Source organism: Eurytemora carolleeae, unplaced genomic scaffold (genome assembly GCF_000591075.1).
Source record: "Eurytemora carolleeae unplaced genomic scaffold, Eaff_2.0 scaffold713, whole genome shotgun sequence".
Classification (NCBI taxonomy): domain Eukaryota; kingdom Metazoa; phylum Arthropoda; class Copepoda; order Calanoida; family Temoridae; genus Eurytemora; species Eurytemora carolleeae.
Genome location: NW_019396600.1, coordinates 33567 through 52839, shown reverse-complemented (window position 1 = coordinate 52839; position 19273 = coordinate 33567). Strand labels below are relative to the sequence as shown.

General features: G+C 30.4%; 2 protein-coding genes across 6 annotated transcripts in view; both read left to right on the top strand.

The window, feature by feature from the left end:
* The window catches only part of LOC111706118 (titin), a 110607-nt gene extending 107927 nt beyond the window's left edge, over window positions 1-2680 (top strand). Inside the window, exons 79-81 of the mRNA XM_023478891.1 lie at window positions 136-219; window positions 577-673; window positions 2534-2680. Coding sequence (XP_023334659.1) covers window positions 136-219; window positions 577-673; window positions 2534-2680 — 328 coding nt within the window. The remainder of the gene's footprint in view (window positions 1-135; window positions 220-576; window positions 674-2533) is intronic.
* Window positions 2681-4462: 1782 nt separating this feature from the next.
* The window catches only part of LOC111706119 (twitchin), a 41023-nt gene continuing 26212 nt past the window's right edge, over window positions 4463-19273 (top strand). For 3 of the 5 annotated variants that reach the window (XM_023478895.1, XM_023478893.1, XM_023478897.1), the window contains exons 1-12: window positions 4463-4560; window positions 4863-4929; window positions 5219-5293; window positions 6507-6563; window positions 9591-9661; window positions 10705-10781; window positions 12557-12559; window positions 12994-13305; window positions 13512-14099; window positions 15104-15216; window positions 16261-16379; window positions 18177-18247. In XM_023478895.1, coding sequence (XP_023334663.1) covers window positions 5282-5293; window positions 6507-6563; window positions 9591-9661; window positions 10705-10781; window positions 12557-12559; window positions 12994-13305; window positions 13512-14099; window positions 15104-15216; window positions 16261-16379; window positions 18177-18247 — 1423 coding nt within the window. In that variant the 5' untranslated portion in view covers window positions 4463-4560; window positions 4863-4929; window positions 5219-5281. The remainder of the gene's footprint in view (window positions 4561-4862; window positions 4930-5218; window positions 5294-6506; window positions 6564-9590; window positions 9662-10704; window positions 10782-12556; window positions 12560-12993; window positions 13306-13511; window positions 14100-15103; window positions 15217-16260; window positions 16380-18176; window positions 18248-19273) is intronic. The other 2 variants (XM_023478894.1, XM_023478896.1) reach the window with 2 other exon arrangements.

The window sequence follows — 19273 nt, the reverse complement described above, 5'->3', positions numbered from 1 at the left end:
ACGGCAATCTACATTTAATGGGTAAAATTGTGTTCTTAAATCAAGACTCACTAGACTTTTAACCAAAACTCTAGTTTACCGTGACTGAAATTTGAAAAGTCCACAGCTTGTTTTGAATGTCGTCTTTGTTTGAAGGTGGGTTCCCTGTGCCGAGGTAGATGCCGACACTACTGAAACTACTGTGGACGGATTAACCCCAGGGAAAACCTACAAGTTCAGGTTAGTTTTTAAATGTCGTAGGGTCTTACTCTAGGATGGAATGGAATGAGGCAAAACTGTAATACTAGCATGAAAATAAAAATGACATTTAAACTATTTAAACTTCTATCTGTTCAATGATGCCGAATATGTCGTTGTTTTTCCAGCTTATTAAAAAATTTTAATTGTGACAATTACCTCGATCGATTCTGCAGTCTCTTTTTTTGAGAATCCACAATTAAAACTAATAAATTTTCAACGAGAAAATAAGGATATCTCACTAATCCTTGATCAGGAAAAGGTTTAAAGGGTATCGTTGTGAATCAGAAATGCCACAATATTAATGATCGGACCCATTAATACCTAAACACTGTCTAGGGTGAAGGCTGTGAATAGTGAGGGTGAATCTGACCCTTTGGAATCTGAGGATGCTGTTAAAGCGGTCAACCCGTATACTGTTCCAGATCCACCACAGGTAATTGTAAACAAACATGCAGTACACTATACTGTATCAGACCCACCACAGTAATGTAAACAATCATACAGCACAAATTATACTACCACCAAGGGTAAAATGCAGTACATTTTACTCCAATGACAGTAAACTTGGATTGGATATTTGTCTTTTTTATTAGAAATGAAATTTTTTATAAGAAAAGAAGTTATTTTTCAGATAAAAACTTGATTTTTTATTTTTAACGGCATTGTAGGCAAAGAGAATAGAATGTATATTAAAGGGGAATTTAAAGAATCTCTCGGTATGAATTTTTTCAGTCCCTTTCAGCCTGAAAGGGAGTTCAAAGTGTACATGAATACAGTATGTTCCCTAGACTATTCATTTCAATTTCGAATTTTTAAAACTGTTAAATAAACTTTATAATGAATTAGGTGAATAAAAAACATCATTTGATTTATAGTTATAACGAAAAATCATCGTTTGTAAAGTGAAATGCATAGAGTCTATGTGAAGTGATCATTGGTCAATTATAAACCCGCCTATTTCATATTTTGGTTTTCTTTTAACAATAATTTTAGATTTTCTATAAAATGATATTCCAGGGCCCAAAAGGTTATATAGCAAAAATATGTGAAGTATACCTGCAGTATGGAAACAGTACAACAAAATGGCCGTTTTACACTTTTTTCTAGTAAATTCCCCTCTAAAATAAATTCTATTCTCTTTGATTGTAGGGGTTGATGTGAACAAACATTGATAATTGTTTTTATAAATATAATTTATGAGTATTGCCAAGATCTATTAATCTAGAATCCTTCATCCTGTGTAAGATAATGTTTATGTATTATCACAATAAACATATTGTCCTCATTTTAATTCATTATTATCAAGGTGTGCCTGTTTTTTCTTTCTTCATGAGCTGACTTGGATAAATCATGAAATAAGACCCGCAAAGAATGAGACTTCAGAGACGACTGTACAGAATTTATACTATCTATTTCCTTATATTTCCTTAGAATTCTGCAACTGTAAACTGGTTTTTTCGTTGCCATGTCCATAAACAGGCCATCAAAAGACATTATTCAAGTCAGAAGACTTAATTTAAAGATTTTCAGGTCGTCTTTACAGTCTCATCCTCTGTGGTTAACCCTTTACTTAGATTTCAAATTAAAAATGTTAAAACTACGTCTTAAATAAATTTTTTTTGAAAACTTGTAAGAAATGTGTTTTATGGCGTTCATTAAGCTGAGAAAATAAGAAAATAAAAAAAATAATCAAAATATTCCACATACTTTCTTCAGACAAGATAAAAATACAATTTGATTGGTGACTTTTTAACATTCCTTAAAGATTGTAATACTCTTTCACCGCGCCCCCCATATCTCCTTCATTTATGGGTTTAAAACTGTGAAATGCAATTTTTCAAATTCTACTGAATTTATTCTTTTTAGCTGAATCTTTTTTGGTTTTTTACTCGACAATCTTTTTTTTTTAACTTTATTTTAATAATGAAGATTAATTATTTTGCAGAAACAGATAAGTTAGCAAACTTGATAATGATAATGATGATAATGATGAAAATGATGATAATGATGATAATGATGATAATGATGATAATGATTATATTGATGAATATGATGAATATGGTGATAATTATGTTAATGATGATCATGATGATAATGATGATTATGATGATAATGATGATAATGATGATAATTATAATGATACCATCACGATGATCATTATGGCCATTATGATCAATTTTTTAATCAAATTTATAATGATGATCTGAAGAAAAATAATCATAATATCATTATAAAGCTAGAATGCTGATAAGGGCCATGATTATGATGATAAATACTAAATTTACCCTATTAGAATGTTTGTATCCCGGACTGGACCAACGAGCTGGTTGAACTGACCTGGACTGCGCCGGTTCAAGATGGCGGCCGCCCGGTCACTCACTACACGGTCGAGCAGAAGGGAAAATATGATTTAGACTTTAAACAATTTATTATTTTTTAATTTTTAATCTTATAATTGAATACAGTTGATTTGTTTGTCCGATTATAACTCAGGAACCCCATGACCGAATTGCCTCAAATTTTGATTGGGGAACTCGGGAAAACCTTGGAAATATTCTTAACTTTGTTTTGAGTTTCTAAATCGAGAGGGTTCACTTTTTAAGGGAAAATTAGCTATACTCGTAATTTAAGATCAAGCACGGGTAAACGGCGGGAGTAAATATGAATACCCTGGGCAACGCTGGTATATTATATTTGATCTGTGTAAAGGTTCTGAATGCTGCTGTAAAGTAGAAGGACTACGTGAAGGACAAGTCTATGAGTGGAGAGTCCGAGCTGTGAATAAAGCTGGTCCTTCAGATCCATCCAGTCCTACAAATAAACATACTGCTAAGCATAGGAATTGTAAGTATACAGTCATGGCCGAAAAATAAAATGATTCTCGTCTTTACTCTTTCTTTTGATTCTAAATATCGCTACTATATTTCTGTAATTTGTTAAGATACAAAATCCCTAGCGGCATTTAAACATTTAAAGAAATAGTAAGACCACTTTTAACTATTTTAGAAAATTCATATAAAAACGTTAAACATGTACAGTTTTTACCATTTACTATAAGAAAACGTCTGAATATTAGAATCAATATTGTACAGCATGATTAATAAAATATTTTGTACATTTAAATGTAAATACAAATTTCGGCATCTTGCAACCATTTAGTTTCCTATACAATATATTTGGAGTTAATTTCTTAACTTATTAAGTTATTCGTAAATTTTTTATTTATTTTTATTCTTTAATTATTAATACTTATTTTATTTGCAGCTTGGAGCATGAGGGAACGAGATTTTTTTTACTAACTTTTTTTATTTTGACTTTTTACTTCATTTTGAATCTACTAAACCCAGTTTACTTCATTTTGTGTGGCTTTACTTAAGCTTTAGATTGAATCACTATTTTGCATGCTATTATTTTCATTTTTTGTTAAAATACTATTACATAGTCTTGGCAGTTAATGATAGTTGATATTTATATTTTTTCAGTGAAACCTAGGCTTGTCAGGGACAACCTTAGGACTGCAACCATAAAGGTAAATAGTTAGATAGATAGATAGATAGATAGATAGATAGATAGATAGATAGATAGATAGATAGATAGATAGATAGATAGATAGATAGATAGATAGATAGATAGATTACGGCTTTGTAGCCGCGTAACTCCATTATTTTTTATTTCAAGCCTTTGTGTAAGATTGTTTTTTGTTTTTCTTGATATCTTTTCAAAAGAGAGAATTATGCTTGAAAACAAGTAGAAAATATAAATTTATCTTATTTTACTGTAATTATTAATAATTGATAATAATTATTTAATTATTTGGTTTCTAAAACGCAATTAATTATTGATTTATTCAAATAGAAATATTTTTTAATCATAACATTTTTTTATAAAGAGCTATAATTTAGAAGAACAAAACTGTTTTCAATTCTTAAAAATCTACAAATTCAATTCTTTAATCATTTTATAAGTTCCTAAAGTCAGTTTTTAACTACATTGAAAACCATGAATCTCTGAAATTTAAAGACGACTGCAAGATTCAAGGTTTGACTTTTATTAGTTCAATAAAAATGTCACACAGGCTACAGCAATTGTGCTACGTATGTAAACAAACCCATTTTTCCTGTTTAAGTGATTTTATAAGTTATCAGTAAAACAATCAACTATTGCTGGCTTGTCGTCTTCCTATTCCAGAGTTTTCTGGTTCTTACTGTATATGTCTAGGATAACGATCACAAATACTGATTACAACACCGTCTTTGAGATCAAAGACGCGGTCAGGAAGGACACTGTGAAGTACAAAGTCCGAGCTGAAAACGTGAATGGGTAAGAAAACTAGTATTTTTGGATTTAAAAAACAAACATTATTTTTGCTGAATTATAATTCCATATTTAACATATTAAAAAATCTTAGTTTTATTACTTCGGTTTAATATTTGTAAAACTGTAAAAAATATTATATATATAATTTGTACACGCAAATGCTTACAGGAATGGTAAGTTATAGCTATTTAATTTATATGTTTAATTATATATCTGTTTGTTCATCTATCTAACTATCTAACTATCTATCTATCTATCTATCTGTCTATCAAACTATCAATCTATCCATCCGTCTATCTAACTAGGTTTGATGAAGAGTGGGTGGAGCTTGTTGTTTTAGGAAGACCTGCTCGCCCTGAGGGACCTTTAGAGGTTTTTTGAATTTAAAAAAGATTTCGAATATTTTTAGCCTCACTCTCCGCCTACCCATGAGTGAAAAATATTTACGAATGTCTTGTTTAATTATATATATAACTAGCTGAAGCGCCGGTGTTACTCGTGAAAAATTTTTTTTTTTTTAAATGTGGCCTTTAACACCCGCCACCCCATAAGCCCAAAAAAAATGTCTTGTTTTACTATATAGATGATAATAATAATGAGAATAATAATATAATAATAATACTACTACTTATAATAATAATAATAATAATACTATTCCTAGGTCTCCAATATAACTGCCAATGGTTGCAAGCTAAGATGGAAGCCACCTCTAGACGATGGTGGCATGCCAATCCAGGTAAATTTTATTTTTAAAACTTAAAAATAATTGAAATTTGTTTTCTGTCAAAAAACAAGATTATTCAATAGTAAATACATAACTTATTCTCATTCTAAAATTTGATTATAAGATTTTTAATCTTGCATTTTCTTTTCTTTCTGCAACAAACTCATATTTTTTAATCCCAATATCTTTGCAACTTAATGTCGTGGACCTTTGATATTTCAAACTATATATTCTATTAGGTAAAATATCAAAAGTTTGCACCATTAGGTTACAAAGATATAAGAATATACAAATTTGTGTTTGTAGTAAACATTCAATTCCTTTAAGAAAATAAGGTCTTTATTTCCAACATTTTGTGGAGTCAAGTGTAACAATTTTACTAGATTTTTTTTTTTCGAAATTGTTTTCTGGGATCAGATTTAATGAATAACTGAAAGTAGTTTAACCACTACCACTGGTTCAATCAGACCTCTTGTGTTGTGTCCCAGATCAAACAGGAGAGAAATGGTTGAATTTAAGCTACGCAGTTCAACTGCTAATTTATTAACTTTGTTCCCTGGAGAGGTTTCAATGTCTGTTTTTCTGTTTCCGATATTTCTCTGAATCTAAACCTGACGCTGCATTAAAAATTTAAAACATGCAACAATCTTTTTTTAGAATATTTTCCTCCTCCCTCCTACCCCCATTCAACTGTAAGGGATTTTAACTATTAAAGCATATATATGATATTTAAACTTTTCCAATTTTTCAAATTATCTATTCCGAAGTATAATTTTGAGTTTGGAACAAGGAATTTTTATAAAATTGGAGCAGACAGACCTACATTTTATTAAACAGGCAGAAATACAGACAGTGTGACCCTAAAACTGGTTTTCAGGGGGCTTTGGGAATACTTTGCATTTAAAAGTCTTGAATTTATATTTAAATTTCAAAAACGAGATAAAATACACGCTTTTTGTCAGATATTGTCTTACCAGCTTGGAAACCAAGCTTTGCCTGCAAACTAAGTGTTCCCGATCAAAGTCAACCTACTTATGCAACTATGAGATATGCACATTCTTTTGTTTCCAAATCAAAATTTGAGGCAAATCGGTCAAGGGGTTCCTTAGATATGATCGGACATTAAAGCAGACAAAAATAAAGAGATTACTTGGATTAAGGGGGGGGGGGTCTTCTTAGGATTTAGCTGAAAAATTATTTTTTCATTATTTTTTTTTCCTTTTAGGAGTATGAGATTGAAATGTTCTGTCCTAAAACTAAGAAGTGGATTAGAAAGGGGAAGGTAAGAATCAACTAAAAAAACATATTTTTTACAAATATTTTCTAAACTAAATTTTTCAGCCAATGTCTCATGACATGGCACTTAAGATTGTCGCCGAATTGAATAATAAGGTTAGAAAGCAGAGCACTAGGATCAATTAATGCACTTGAACCACTCATAGGCTTGGCACTCAAAGCATTTAATTAAAGCACTTTAAGCACTTAAATAACTTTACTTAAAGCACCTAGATTTGAAAATTTTCACCGGCACATTTTTATGGGGAGGAGTCAACGATAAAAATGTGTTTTTAAGGCCTCTCTCCCCCCCCCCCGCACCTCCCCTCTCTATATCATAATTGTCTCTTTTACCCTGGAGAATGTAATCTCCATTCATCTATTCATCTTTATATTGTAGATGTAGAATGTCAAGAATTCGTCAACTATTATTTCCAAATTCCAATCCAACAAAATCCAGATTTTAGACTTCATAAAAATCCAGATACTACCAGTGTGTATCAGACAAAATCCAGATTGTACCAGTTTACACCAAATTGAGTTGAGTAATTGAGTCTTTGTCGCAAACTCTGATTTTCAATCCTTGTAGTAGACCTCAGATATTTCAAATTATGTAATCTTTTGTATCAAATAAAGTTATTGCAATATCAAATATTTAAACCATCAGAGCTGGGAACTTTAGAATGATGGATATCAGGATTAATGCTTAATCCTCTGTTTTTGCTAATCTCGAGACTAACATAATCTCGTGATTATATTAGTCTCCAGTTTAAATGTGTAGATCAACAAATTTGATTTCTTTGTTTTCTCGACGGAAAGGGCCTTCATTTAATTTCTATTTTATTTATAAATAAACTAGTTAAAATGGTTAAAAAGGAATCTCAAACGTATTATTGAATATTTTTCTTGGCCGATTAATTTAGAAAAGGGCCGACAACATATTCTTTATTTGTTAGAAATTTCGGATTTCTGTCATGGGATAGAATTTATATTTAAGGTTGTCATTGGTCAGTACAATTTACGACCTATATTCCTGCACTATCATTGGAGAAAATAATGTATGGATATCCAAAGAGAGAGAAAAAGAGTGGATTAAGGACTAAAATTAAAAGTTTTCACAGTGGATATTCGGATTTAGTAGATAGGATTAAAGATTATCCATTCTAAAGTTCCCAGCTCAGGTTGAAATTGTGGCAAAAACCCAATATCTTTAGATTTTACCGGTTTAAATTTCGAACAATTAAGAAATGACCAGAATTTACCAGACTTCAACAATTCTAGATATAACCAAGTTTCAAACTGAGTTAAATCCAAATTTTTTTACCAATCTGAGTAAAGTATTTTACCAAACAGTTTTACCAAACTGATTAAAGTGTTTTACCAAAGTGATTAAAGTTTTTTTTACCAAACTGCGTAAAGCGTTTTACCAAACTGAATAAAATGGTTTATTAAACTGAGTAGAGTGTTTTACCAAACTTAGTAAAGTGTTTTACCAAACTGATCTAAGTGTTTTACCAAACTGATTAAAGTGTTTTACCAAACTGATTAAAGTGTTTTACCAAACTGAGTAAAGTGTTTTACCAAATTGATTAAAGGTTTTACTAAACTGATTAAATTGTTTTTTTTACCAAACTGATTAGAGTGTTTTACCAAACTGATTAAAGTTTTTTTTACCAAACTGCGTAAAGTGTTTTACCATACTGATTAAAGTGTTTTACCAAACTTAATAAAATGGTTTACCAAACTTAGTAAAGTGTTTTACCAAACTTAGTAAAGTGTTTTACCAAACTTCTTAAAGTTTTTTACCAAACTGCTTAAAGTGTTTTACCAAACTGATTAAAGTGTTTTACGAAACTGAATAAAATGTTTTACCAAACAGAGTAAAGTGATTTACTAAACTTAGTAAAGTGTTTACCAAACTGCCTAAGGTGTTTTACCAAACTGATCAATGTGTTTTATGAAACTGAATAGGGTGTTTTACCAAACAGAGTAAAGTGTTTTATCAAACAGAGTAAAGTGTTTTACCAAACTGATTAAAGTGTTTTTCCAAACAGAGTAAAGTGTTTTACCAAACTGATTAAAGTGTTACTAAACTGTGTAAAATCCGAAAATAGTAGTTAAACTAATCTTGGTAACGTTCAAATTTAGACAGTACAGTAAACCAAATATCACCAAATATTAAATTTAAAAATTGTAAGTACTTGATATTGAATTAAATGTTTAATTTCAGAGAATGAATGATCAAATTTCCTGGATGAACTTTTACTTTAAAATATTTTAAAATGAAAAATTTCACAAAATTTTTAGTTTTTAATTTTGGATAGAATTTGTTATTTTCCAATTTACCCCAGTTTTTGAAATCACGAATTACGCGGATTTTCTTCTTTTGTTGGTTCCCCTTCCGATATATAATTTTTTATTTAACAAAAAAATCAGCTATACATGTTTTATGCTTTGCCAGCAATCTTTGTTATTTATATATATATATATTTAATAGCCGTGAACTCCTTTTATAAATATACTGTATTCCCAACAATACAATAGTGTAGTTCTAAGTAAAATAAACTTTGTAACTGATTAACCCCATGGGCAGCAAGATACCACGTAGTTAGGATTCATCATTTCTTTATTTACAGTGCTAGGCGTTTCTATCAATACAACGAAGACGACGTTTCTCCGGTAAAATCAACATTGAAATAGAAATTCGTCTTCATTGTATTGATATATGCGACGAGGACTGTAGTGACGTACCTTTGTTAATTAGGCCTGGGCAAAATTCTTCATGAAGGTTTGCTTAGGTACAGGTGTTAACAGAGGAAAAAACATGGTATATATCTATTTCACTGGAGCCCTGAGTTTGCTTACTTTCCTCCTAAGCGCAGTACACATTTTATATTGTTGTGTTCATGACGTATCTTCATTACCAACTACAATCTTCTTCAGTGATAGATTATCCCAAGAAAGACAAAGAAGGATCCAAAATAAGAAGAAAAAAAACTTTGAATACAGATAAAAATACAAAATTACTGTTTAGGTGGCTGGGGATAAATTCCCCTTGTACTTTGATGTTGATGGTCTAGAAGAAGGATTAGAATACAATTTCAGGTTGGTTATTATTAGAATTGTTTAGCCATGCCCCTACCCCTCGTAGTACCTTTGTCCAGCAGTTTGGCTTAAATATATATAAATACATGATACATGATACAGGATATATATGTTACATGATACTGCAAATTGGATACGTTACATGATACATGATACTTGATTAATGATACATAATACAAGACACAGTAAATTGATAATACAATTACAGGATACTGAATATATGATAAATTTTACAGAATAATAAACAGAAAAAAAGTTTTTAGTTAATTGTAAACTGTAATTCTGTTTTTTTTAAAAAAAGACTGTTGTTTATGTCCAATTCTTTAAAAGGTTTAAATACCCCTCTTTAAACAAGTCGCCCCCCTCCCCCCCCCCTTGATTTACGTAAAAGTCCGTTAATTAGATAAACCCCCACCACCACTCAATGAATAATAATTTTCTTAAAACATCCTTTATAAAGTGGATATTTTTCAAATTATCTTTTTTCCATCTCATGATCTGAGTTCGTTTCCCTTTTTCCATTTGACAGCCCATTTTAATTTTTGATTTAATAACCTTTTTTGTTTGTTTATTTTCTTGTGGTTCTTAATATTTTTTATCATCGATTTTGATGGTCATTATATCGTTAGAACAGACGAGTGTCAACCCAGACCGAAATATATTTTCAATGAATGTGGAACAAACATCTACTTTTTTCTCTACAGAGGTTTGGTCCATCACCATCACCGAAATTTATATTTCCGATTGTCTAGGTTTACAGTCTCATCCTTTGTGGGTAATCTTGTGGGATAATGGATAGTGGATATCTATATAATAAAACAAGAGATTCAAATATTTTTTCACTATGGCCGACCAAATGGCTGGACCGAATGAGCTAAATTTTTTTTTGTGGACACTAACGGGTAGCCTGGGGGTGACATAAGCGAAACAAATTCGAATTTTTTTAAACCTTTATTTTTTATTCCACGGGCAACGCCAGGTCCTTCAGCTAGTATAGTATGAATGATATTTGATGATATGATAAAGGATCTATGTATGTTTAGGGTTAAAGCTATAAACGATGAAGGAGAATCTGAACCCCTGGAAGGAGATAAGCCTTTCAAAGCAAAAAATCCATTTGGTAAGTTTTCATTGACTTTACATTTTTTTAAAGTAACATAAAATATTCAAGCAAACGTCCAATTGGGGGGAAAAATTTAAAAAAAATTAACTTTAATGTCAAATTTTTTTTTGTAATTTCGAATAAAAGAAAACTTTTATTTTTCATTTCTGTCATTCCCCTCATTTTTTGAGTTTTCGTATATTTTTGTTTAAAAAATAAAATCTAATTTGATATGTTATACATTTGTACATTTATCCACCTTATAGTCAAAATGAAATATCATAAAGGGACTGTAAACGTAATTTCAAGTGATCCTCTATGCTAAGATAACAATGTCCGATTGGCAACGGTACCCTTGAAACCTTATTCTGATAAAAATTGTGAATGATATCATTGTTTTTCTGACCCGAGAGGTAAGTGTTAATTTCTGTAAGTTAGTTTCTCCAGTGCTTAAAAACACTAATGCGCAGAGAAACCGCAAATGAAAAAAAACAGTTTAAAGAAACAAAAACATTGATATATAATTCATACTTGATCAGACATGGTTTTCAAGGTTACCGTTGTAAGTTTGGTATTGTCATCGTTGTATGGAGGGTCACTTGACATTACACTTATAGTTGCTTTATTTGTTATTTGTTATTTGTGTACATTGTACAATGTACATACACATTATATCTATTTTTTCTTCCTTCTGTTGAACATAAATATTTATATTTTTAAATGTTTAGTTTTGGTTTTAACACTTTCTACTTTCTGTTCTAAAAATTGTAACATCTCTTTCTAAATTTTTATATTTATATTTATATAGTAATACATAAGCAATAACGTAAATCTAAAAATTTTAAGCTGGGATTAAATTTTGCAAAATTGCAAAAACTTGTAAAACTCAAAACACTGAATATGATGTAAAATGTTTCTTTTTTCTTTCAAAATATTGAATCCAAAGCTGAAAGAAAATTCACGGGAACAGTTTTAGTAGAAAATTCAAACATTCTATAATTTTCATATTCCTAAATACTAATTAAATTTCAATATCACGGTCAAGATGGGTACGTTAGGCCTTTTTTATTTTTTTCGTTCATCATTCTTAAACGGCCCATTTCGTTCTTTTTTTTTAATCGTTTAGTTCGTTTGTTCTCAAAGTTATCTTTTATTTCCAATCTATTTTTTGGATTTCTCACGTTCATTAAAATCGTTCATACAGTAAAATTGTTCGTTCACGAAAATCCTTTCTTCAGTAAAAGTTTTGTTCTTGCACTAAAAAAACGATAGTTTTTCAAGTTTGTTCGATAAAGGAATTTAGTTTTTGCCACAAACTTAAATTTTCGAATTCCAATATCTTAGCGACATGATGTTGTAAACATTTGATATTTCAAACTTAGATTAGTTGAGCTAACAGAATTCATGGTTTGAAATATCTAAGGTCTACGACATTTGGTTGGGACAATATAAGGATAAGAAAATCAGAGCTTGTTTCAAAGACTCAATTCATTTCAATCTTTATTTTTTTCGTTCATTCATTTAAAAAATTAATCGTATTTCATTTCTCTGAACAATCCGAGTCATTCGTTCATGATTCGTTTTTTCTGGAGGACACAATCGTTAACGAAAAATTTTGTTCACTTTCAAAAAAAAGAAGCCCGACCCCTGGGTGTCAGGTCATTTTTATATCAGTGATAATATTCATAAGATTAAGGATTTTTAACATTTTATTTTTGTTGTTTCAGTATACTTTGTTAAGGTTTTATGAACATTAATAATCTATTTTTTTTCATTTTGTTGCGGATGTGTAGATGGTAAGGTTAGATGAGTTGATTTAGTTTAATCAGAATATTTTTTATCAAGATAATTTTTCTAGAATCTAATTTTTATGATGATACAAGAAATTTTATATTTCCTTCTTAATTTTGAAAAAAAATTGAAATTTTGCATTTGAATCTTTATCCGATTAGCAAATTTTTTTTGACAAATGGTGTGCTGCTGCATTTTTTTGAGAAAAAAATAGTTTTCATATTATTTGCTGTCGTTTTATTTTTCATATCTTATTTGATCATATTCCATTTTTATTTTTTTTTATTTTTAAAGGAGAAAGATTTCTTCAGGAATCATTATGACTAATTCCCGGAAAATGTAAAATTTTTTCTGGAAGATAAAACATAAGGGGGGAGGGCAGCAAATTATTATCCATACATTTTTATTGAATATTTAAAAGCAGTAATAACCTTTTTAGACAAACCCAGCAAGCCTGGAACACCAGAAATCACTGACTACGACAATGAATCAGCTGATATTCGTTGGGGGCCATCCGCAAGTGATGGCGGTTCCCCTATTACTCACTATATCATCCAGAAGAAAGAAGCATCTAAAGACTGGGAGGTTGTTGATAAGTTGAGGACTCCGACTGGTAATGAATTGCTTGAGTTTAAGGTTACAGGTCTAGTAGAGAAGACCAAGGTCCAGTTTAGAGTTATTGCTGTGAACAAGGGTGGAGAATCAGAACCAAGCGACCCCTCACCCACTCACACCGTCAAGCACAGAAAACGTAAGACTGCAAGCCATAAGAATATTCTGCTTTTAATTTTATTTTTACAATTTTTCTCAATTCAAAGTTTTTGATATTTTTTATACATTTTGGCAAGCTAGACTTTTTTTCAAGCTGCTGCTCCAATTTTCATACCTATTTGCTATTTCTTATAATATATTTTTCATTTTGATTTTTGTCAAACTTTAAACATTTAATATTTGCAGTTAAACCAAGGATTGATCGAACCAATCTGACAATCAAATCTGCCAAAGTTGGAACCATGGTTGAGCTTGATGTCAATATTACTGGAGAGCCATGTCCAGAGACCTCATGGACCCTCATGGGAGCTGAACTTGTCACCGCTGATAATATCACTGTTATTCACTCTGAATACAATACCAAGTTCATCATTGACAAGGGCACCCGGAAGAACACTCAGCGTTACAAGATCACTGCCACAAATATTCATGGTAAAGATGAGGAGTTTGTAGAAATTGTGTTCCTGGGTAGATGTGGAGCTCCACTTGGTCCTCTGGAGGTGTATGGGGTTACTAAGGATAGCTGTAAACTCAATTGGCGAGCGCCAGAGGATGATGGCGGTTATCCGATCTTGGAGTACCTCGTTGAAAAGATGGACAAGGAAACTGGAAAATGGGTTCCAGTCTGTAGAACTAAGCCAGACACTACCAACGCCCAAGTGAAAGGACTGCAGGAGGGGCATGAATATTTATTCAGGGTGAAGGCTGTCACCGAAGAAGGAGAGTCAGACCCTCTAGTGGCTGACAAAGCGATAAAAGCAAAAGATCCATTTGGTAATTTCGCATGGAATTCAAATGCATGATGTTCAGTAAATTACATCCTTCTCTTAATTACCAATGCAAAACCTAAATTTAAGTTTAGAAGTAATCACTTGTGGACTATCTCGCATGAACCTTGCTTAGCATGATATTACATAACATTTTCAGGATTTATGGAATCTTGTGGAATTTTAAATATGCATTTGCTTATTTTTGAAATTAGCATTTATAAACTGTTTTTAATTATTATTTTTAATTAGGAAAGAGTTGATTTTTTTTAGGAAGTTATTGTGTTTCTTTCAAAGAAAAAATTATTAGATTAAAAATCCATTCAGATTAACAGCTAAAAATAACTTCTTTGTGTTTTCAAAAAATGGAGAAAAGAACAGAAGAAAGCATTACAGACGATAAATTAATCCTAACATCCATGCATGTCATTTAAGAACCTTCTTATCTCATTGCATGTAAAAAAATATTCCCTACTTTTACTGCATGTTATAGTGTATCATGCTTCAATACCAACTTATTAGACTATGCCTGAGGGTAAAACTTTTGATCGGGATATATTATCTAGCTTTAGCAAGTGAACTAGGTATTCACTGGTCAAACTCCTTAATTCTGGTTGCATTGTTCATTCATGGCACCTCTTTAAGATATCCTAAAGTGTCGGTTTAGCCATCAAATCATAGATTTAAGTCACAATTTACACCAATGAATGAAATTAGTCTTTGCAACAAACTCAAGTTTTATAATCCCATTTTTTATCTGCAACCCGGCACTGAAAACCTTTGATCTATCAAACTTAGATTATTTAATCTTAAAGAATTCATAAATCGATATTGGCTCGCAAAGATACAGGGATAAGAAAATTAGAGTTTGTGGCAAAGACTCAATTCCTTTAAGAAAATTAATCCTAAGCGTCGAATTATTAATCAACTGTTTTGCCCTCAATATACATAAAGATTTCAAAGAGTGCTAAAAATAGAATTATTTCCGATCTAACCAGATATTTTTCCTAGGTCTCCCTGACCCACCAATCAAGGTAGAACTGTGTGACTGGGATGTAGATCACATGGACCTACAATGGGGTTTCCCACCCAGTGATGGGGGAGCACCCATCATCAAATATAAGGTAACAATTTTAGGGCATGAGTAAAAGTTTGTTTAAGTAAATGAAGAATTAATATGGATATACATACAGTAATAACCAGAAAACTCTGGAACAGGAGGGGATATGACTTTAAATAGTCCAATAAGCATGTTACACAACAATCGTGTACGCACCCTTTTAAATAATATGAAAATAAGTAAAAACACTCCTTTAGCCTGAAATGGTATTCCAGATTACACAAAGAAAAGGAAAAATCTTTTCTCTATAAAGGTCATAAAAATCAATCTCAAGATTTGTATTAGAAACTTTATTAGGTTCAGCAACCCTTCCTAGTTCTCTTTCCAGCCGCAGGCTATTCGTAGATATGTCCTATAACCAAGCTTTTGTAAATTTTTAGAGTTTTATATTTGGCGTCTTGTCGCTCCCTTCTTTCTTAATTTTAGGTTTTTTTTTGACTTCATGTAGCTACAACAATCTGCGTTCGTACATTTTAGAAGAAAAAAACGTTGGAAATTTCCCAGATTTTTCTGTTTTTTATTTGTGGATTTCCAAATATTGTTTTTAAAGGAAATTCTTCTTGACTGGCCATAAACATTATTCTAATAGGCTTTGGTTCTTTTTAAGATAACCATATAGATTTGCTGTAATGCTCAAATATAAGCTTATAGAAGACATTTTAACATTTTCTTCTTAAGATAAAAAACATATTTTAAAATTTCGAAAGTTTTGTTGGAAATTGTCATTTTATTCATCCTTACTTCGATATTACAAACAAACGATGGATTTTCTTGAAAGAATTCAGTCTATATATTTCATGTATATATCAATAAAATGAAGACGACTTTAGAATTAATATTCGATTACTACCAAGATTACAAAAGCATGGAGACACATATGTAAACATGGAAACAAAGAAAAGCTGTCAATTTACAGTTTCTGTTCAGTTACTTGTAAACTTGGGATTTGAAAAAAGGCTTATTAGAAATCAAAGCTTACACAGAAAAATCGTCTTCATTGTATTGATAATATGGCTGACCACTGTATTGAAATCTATCTTATTTTAAGATTGAGATGAGAAACAGTAAGAGTGATGACTGGGTTCCTGTTGGAGAATCTGATGGTCCTAAGAAAGCCTATACACAATCTGGACTCACCAAGGGAGAAAAATATAGCTTTAGAGTCAGGTATGGATTTTAACAAACTATTAAATAAGTCTGATAAATTCAGATATTGTATTTCTTGAATTTAAAAGTTCACTGCAAATCTATGCTTTGCTATAAAACTAAATGATTTTTTGTCTTAAATTAATAATTGTAGAACTAACTAAATAATTAGTTTTGTTTATTTGATACCAAATTGTCAAACACTTTTAATAAGACCAAGCCCCTAATCATTTAAAGGGTGTATTTGCCGTAATTTAAGTGACCCAGAATTTACAATTCCACAAAAAATGGAGTTATTCATGTTTTTCAATTTGAAAATTAAGTTTTTGGATTCTCTAAAAAGTGATTTGCGGATTTGTGCCACAGAAAAAAGGAAGGAAATAAAGCTCAATAATATCAGATACATGACGATATTTTCCTCATTGTTACTCATAGATCTATAGAATAAACTATAACAATTACTATTTAAAGGGAGTGACCGGCAATGTATCTTAGTTGAACTGAGAATGTAGTATTGTAGAGAAATTTTGTGGGATTCATTTGAGCCATATAAAATGTTTTAATGATGTATAATTTGCGCTAAGTAACTGAGTTTTTGTCACAAACTCTACTTTTCTAATCTGCAAATCTTTGCTAACCAATGTAGTAGACCTTTGATATTTCAAACTATGAATTCTGTTAGACCAAATAATCTAAGTTTGGAATATCAAAGGTTTGCATCATCAGATTGTAAAGATATAGGGATTAGACAATTTGAGTTTGTGACAAAAACTGAGTTCCTTTGCGCTCAAACTCAGTAATTGTACATCATTAAAACGTTTTATACGTCTTAAATAAATCCTTAACAAATTCTCCACAATATGAAATTCTCAATTGAATTACTATAAATTGCCGGTCACTCCCTTTAAACGATCCGATAAAGCTGAAGGGTACTGTTGTGAATCGGGCATGTACTGCTTTAAAAATGAAAAGTATGAGAAAATCGATCAAAATAAGGGTTTTATTGTTATATTCTTTAAATAAGGGTTTTATTGTTATATTCTTTAAATAAGGGTTTTATTGTTATATTCTTTAAATAAGGGTTTTATTGTTATATTCTTTAAATAAGGGTTTTATTGTTATATTCTTTAAATAAGGGTTTTATTGTTATATTCTTTAAATTTCTTATCGATTATCGTTAAGATTGAATCAAATAAATAATAAAGAAAAATTCTTCGAAACCTCAAACTTATGAAGACTTTTCAGAAGATTTTTAATGTTATTCTTTTAAATATACAAAATTTTATATATTTCTATTTTTATCGATTGCATCAAATATGCATCAAATATGCAATCCTAAGAGAAAAAAAAACCTTTATAAAATGTAATTATTTTGTCTTTAATTTATTGTTTCATTATACAAAAATAGCAACAAAAAAATTTTTAATAATTTTCTTGGAGAGGAAATATTTTAATTAAATCCGGCCATACAGACCTTCCATGGGCTTATTGATTTAAAACAGAACCTTAATGAAACAAAAAGGAATTGAGTTTTGGCCACAAACTCTTGTTTTCTAATCCCCATATCTTTACAAACCATCATGTCGTAGACCTTAGTTATTTTAAATTATGATTTCTGGTAAGTAAAATACCATAAGGATGCAAAGATATAGAGATTAGAAAAGTTGGGGTTGTGCCAAATACTTAATTCTTTTATGAACAATTTTTCGTTTTAAATAAATGTACTTATGTATCTAAATATATATCTATGAATATATATATATATATATATATATATATATATATATATACATATATATATATATATGTAAATTTTAGATCTGTGAATAAAGCTGGAGATTCTGAGCCAAGTGAACCTACCCCTCTAGCTACTGCCAAACCTAGACGATGTAAGTAATCATGGTTTTAGGAATACAGGGACTTATTATTCTACAGTCAACCCTTTAAAACCAGTTCTAATGGTCTTAGAGATACAGGCATTTTTTTATTCTGCAGTAAAACCCACGATACATTAGAATTTGTAAACGACATATTAAAGCAACCTTTTAAGCAAAAAGCAAAAAGCATTATGCTTCGAAATCATTTAAACTAAAGTTCCTCTGTGTACACTGCACAGTTGTTCGTTTTCACGTTCATTGACTTATTTAAATCATTCCTTGAGTCTACAAATTATTTTCCTATTCCACAGTTTTATGGGTTTCACTGTAGAAATTGAATTTTCTGTACACTTTAGAAAGATAATCATTTGAAAACAGTGAATAACACTTAAAGCTTACTTCCAAGTCTAGTTTTTGATTCTCATACCTTTGCATTCTGATGTAAAGACCATTCATAATTTAAACTATTTAAGGTTACACCATCAGGTTGTAAAGATATAAATATTAGAAGATTAGAGTTTGAGTTAAGGAATCAGGTCTTTTGTTAAAAATGTGGAAATATAATGATTTTTTTTGCAAAAAGGTGTATACGTTGCATTTTTTTCAACAAATAATTCTTTTTCAATAAAAGTTACCAAAGAACGAATTTCTTTTATCTGTCAAAGCTTTTTTATTTATTTAAAAATTTAAATATTTTATATATTTTAAATATTTTATTTTAAATATTTTCTCTTTATATTTGGTTTACAGTTTTCTTACTAAACCTACAGACTACAGACTACCGACTACAGACTACAGACTACAGACTACAGACTATTGACTACAGGCTACAGATTACAGGTAGCAGACTACAAACTACAGAGAACTTTATTTTATTAGACAACAGCCTACATTATACAGACAACAGTATATACTGTACAGTTTACAGTCTAAATATCATGCACAACTACAGTCTTATGTCTCAATTTAAATAATTTTCGAACTATAGGTTAGTTAACATTCTCTTCATTTATAACCTTTTAACACCTTTTTTTTATT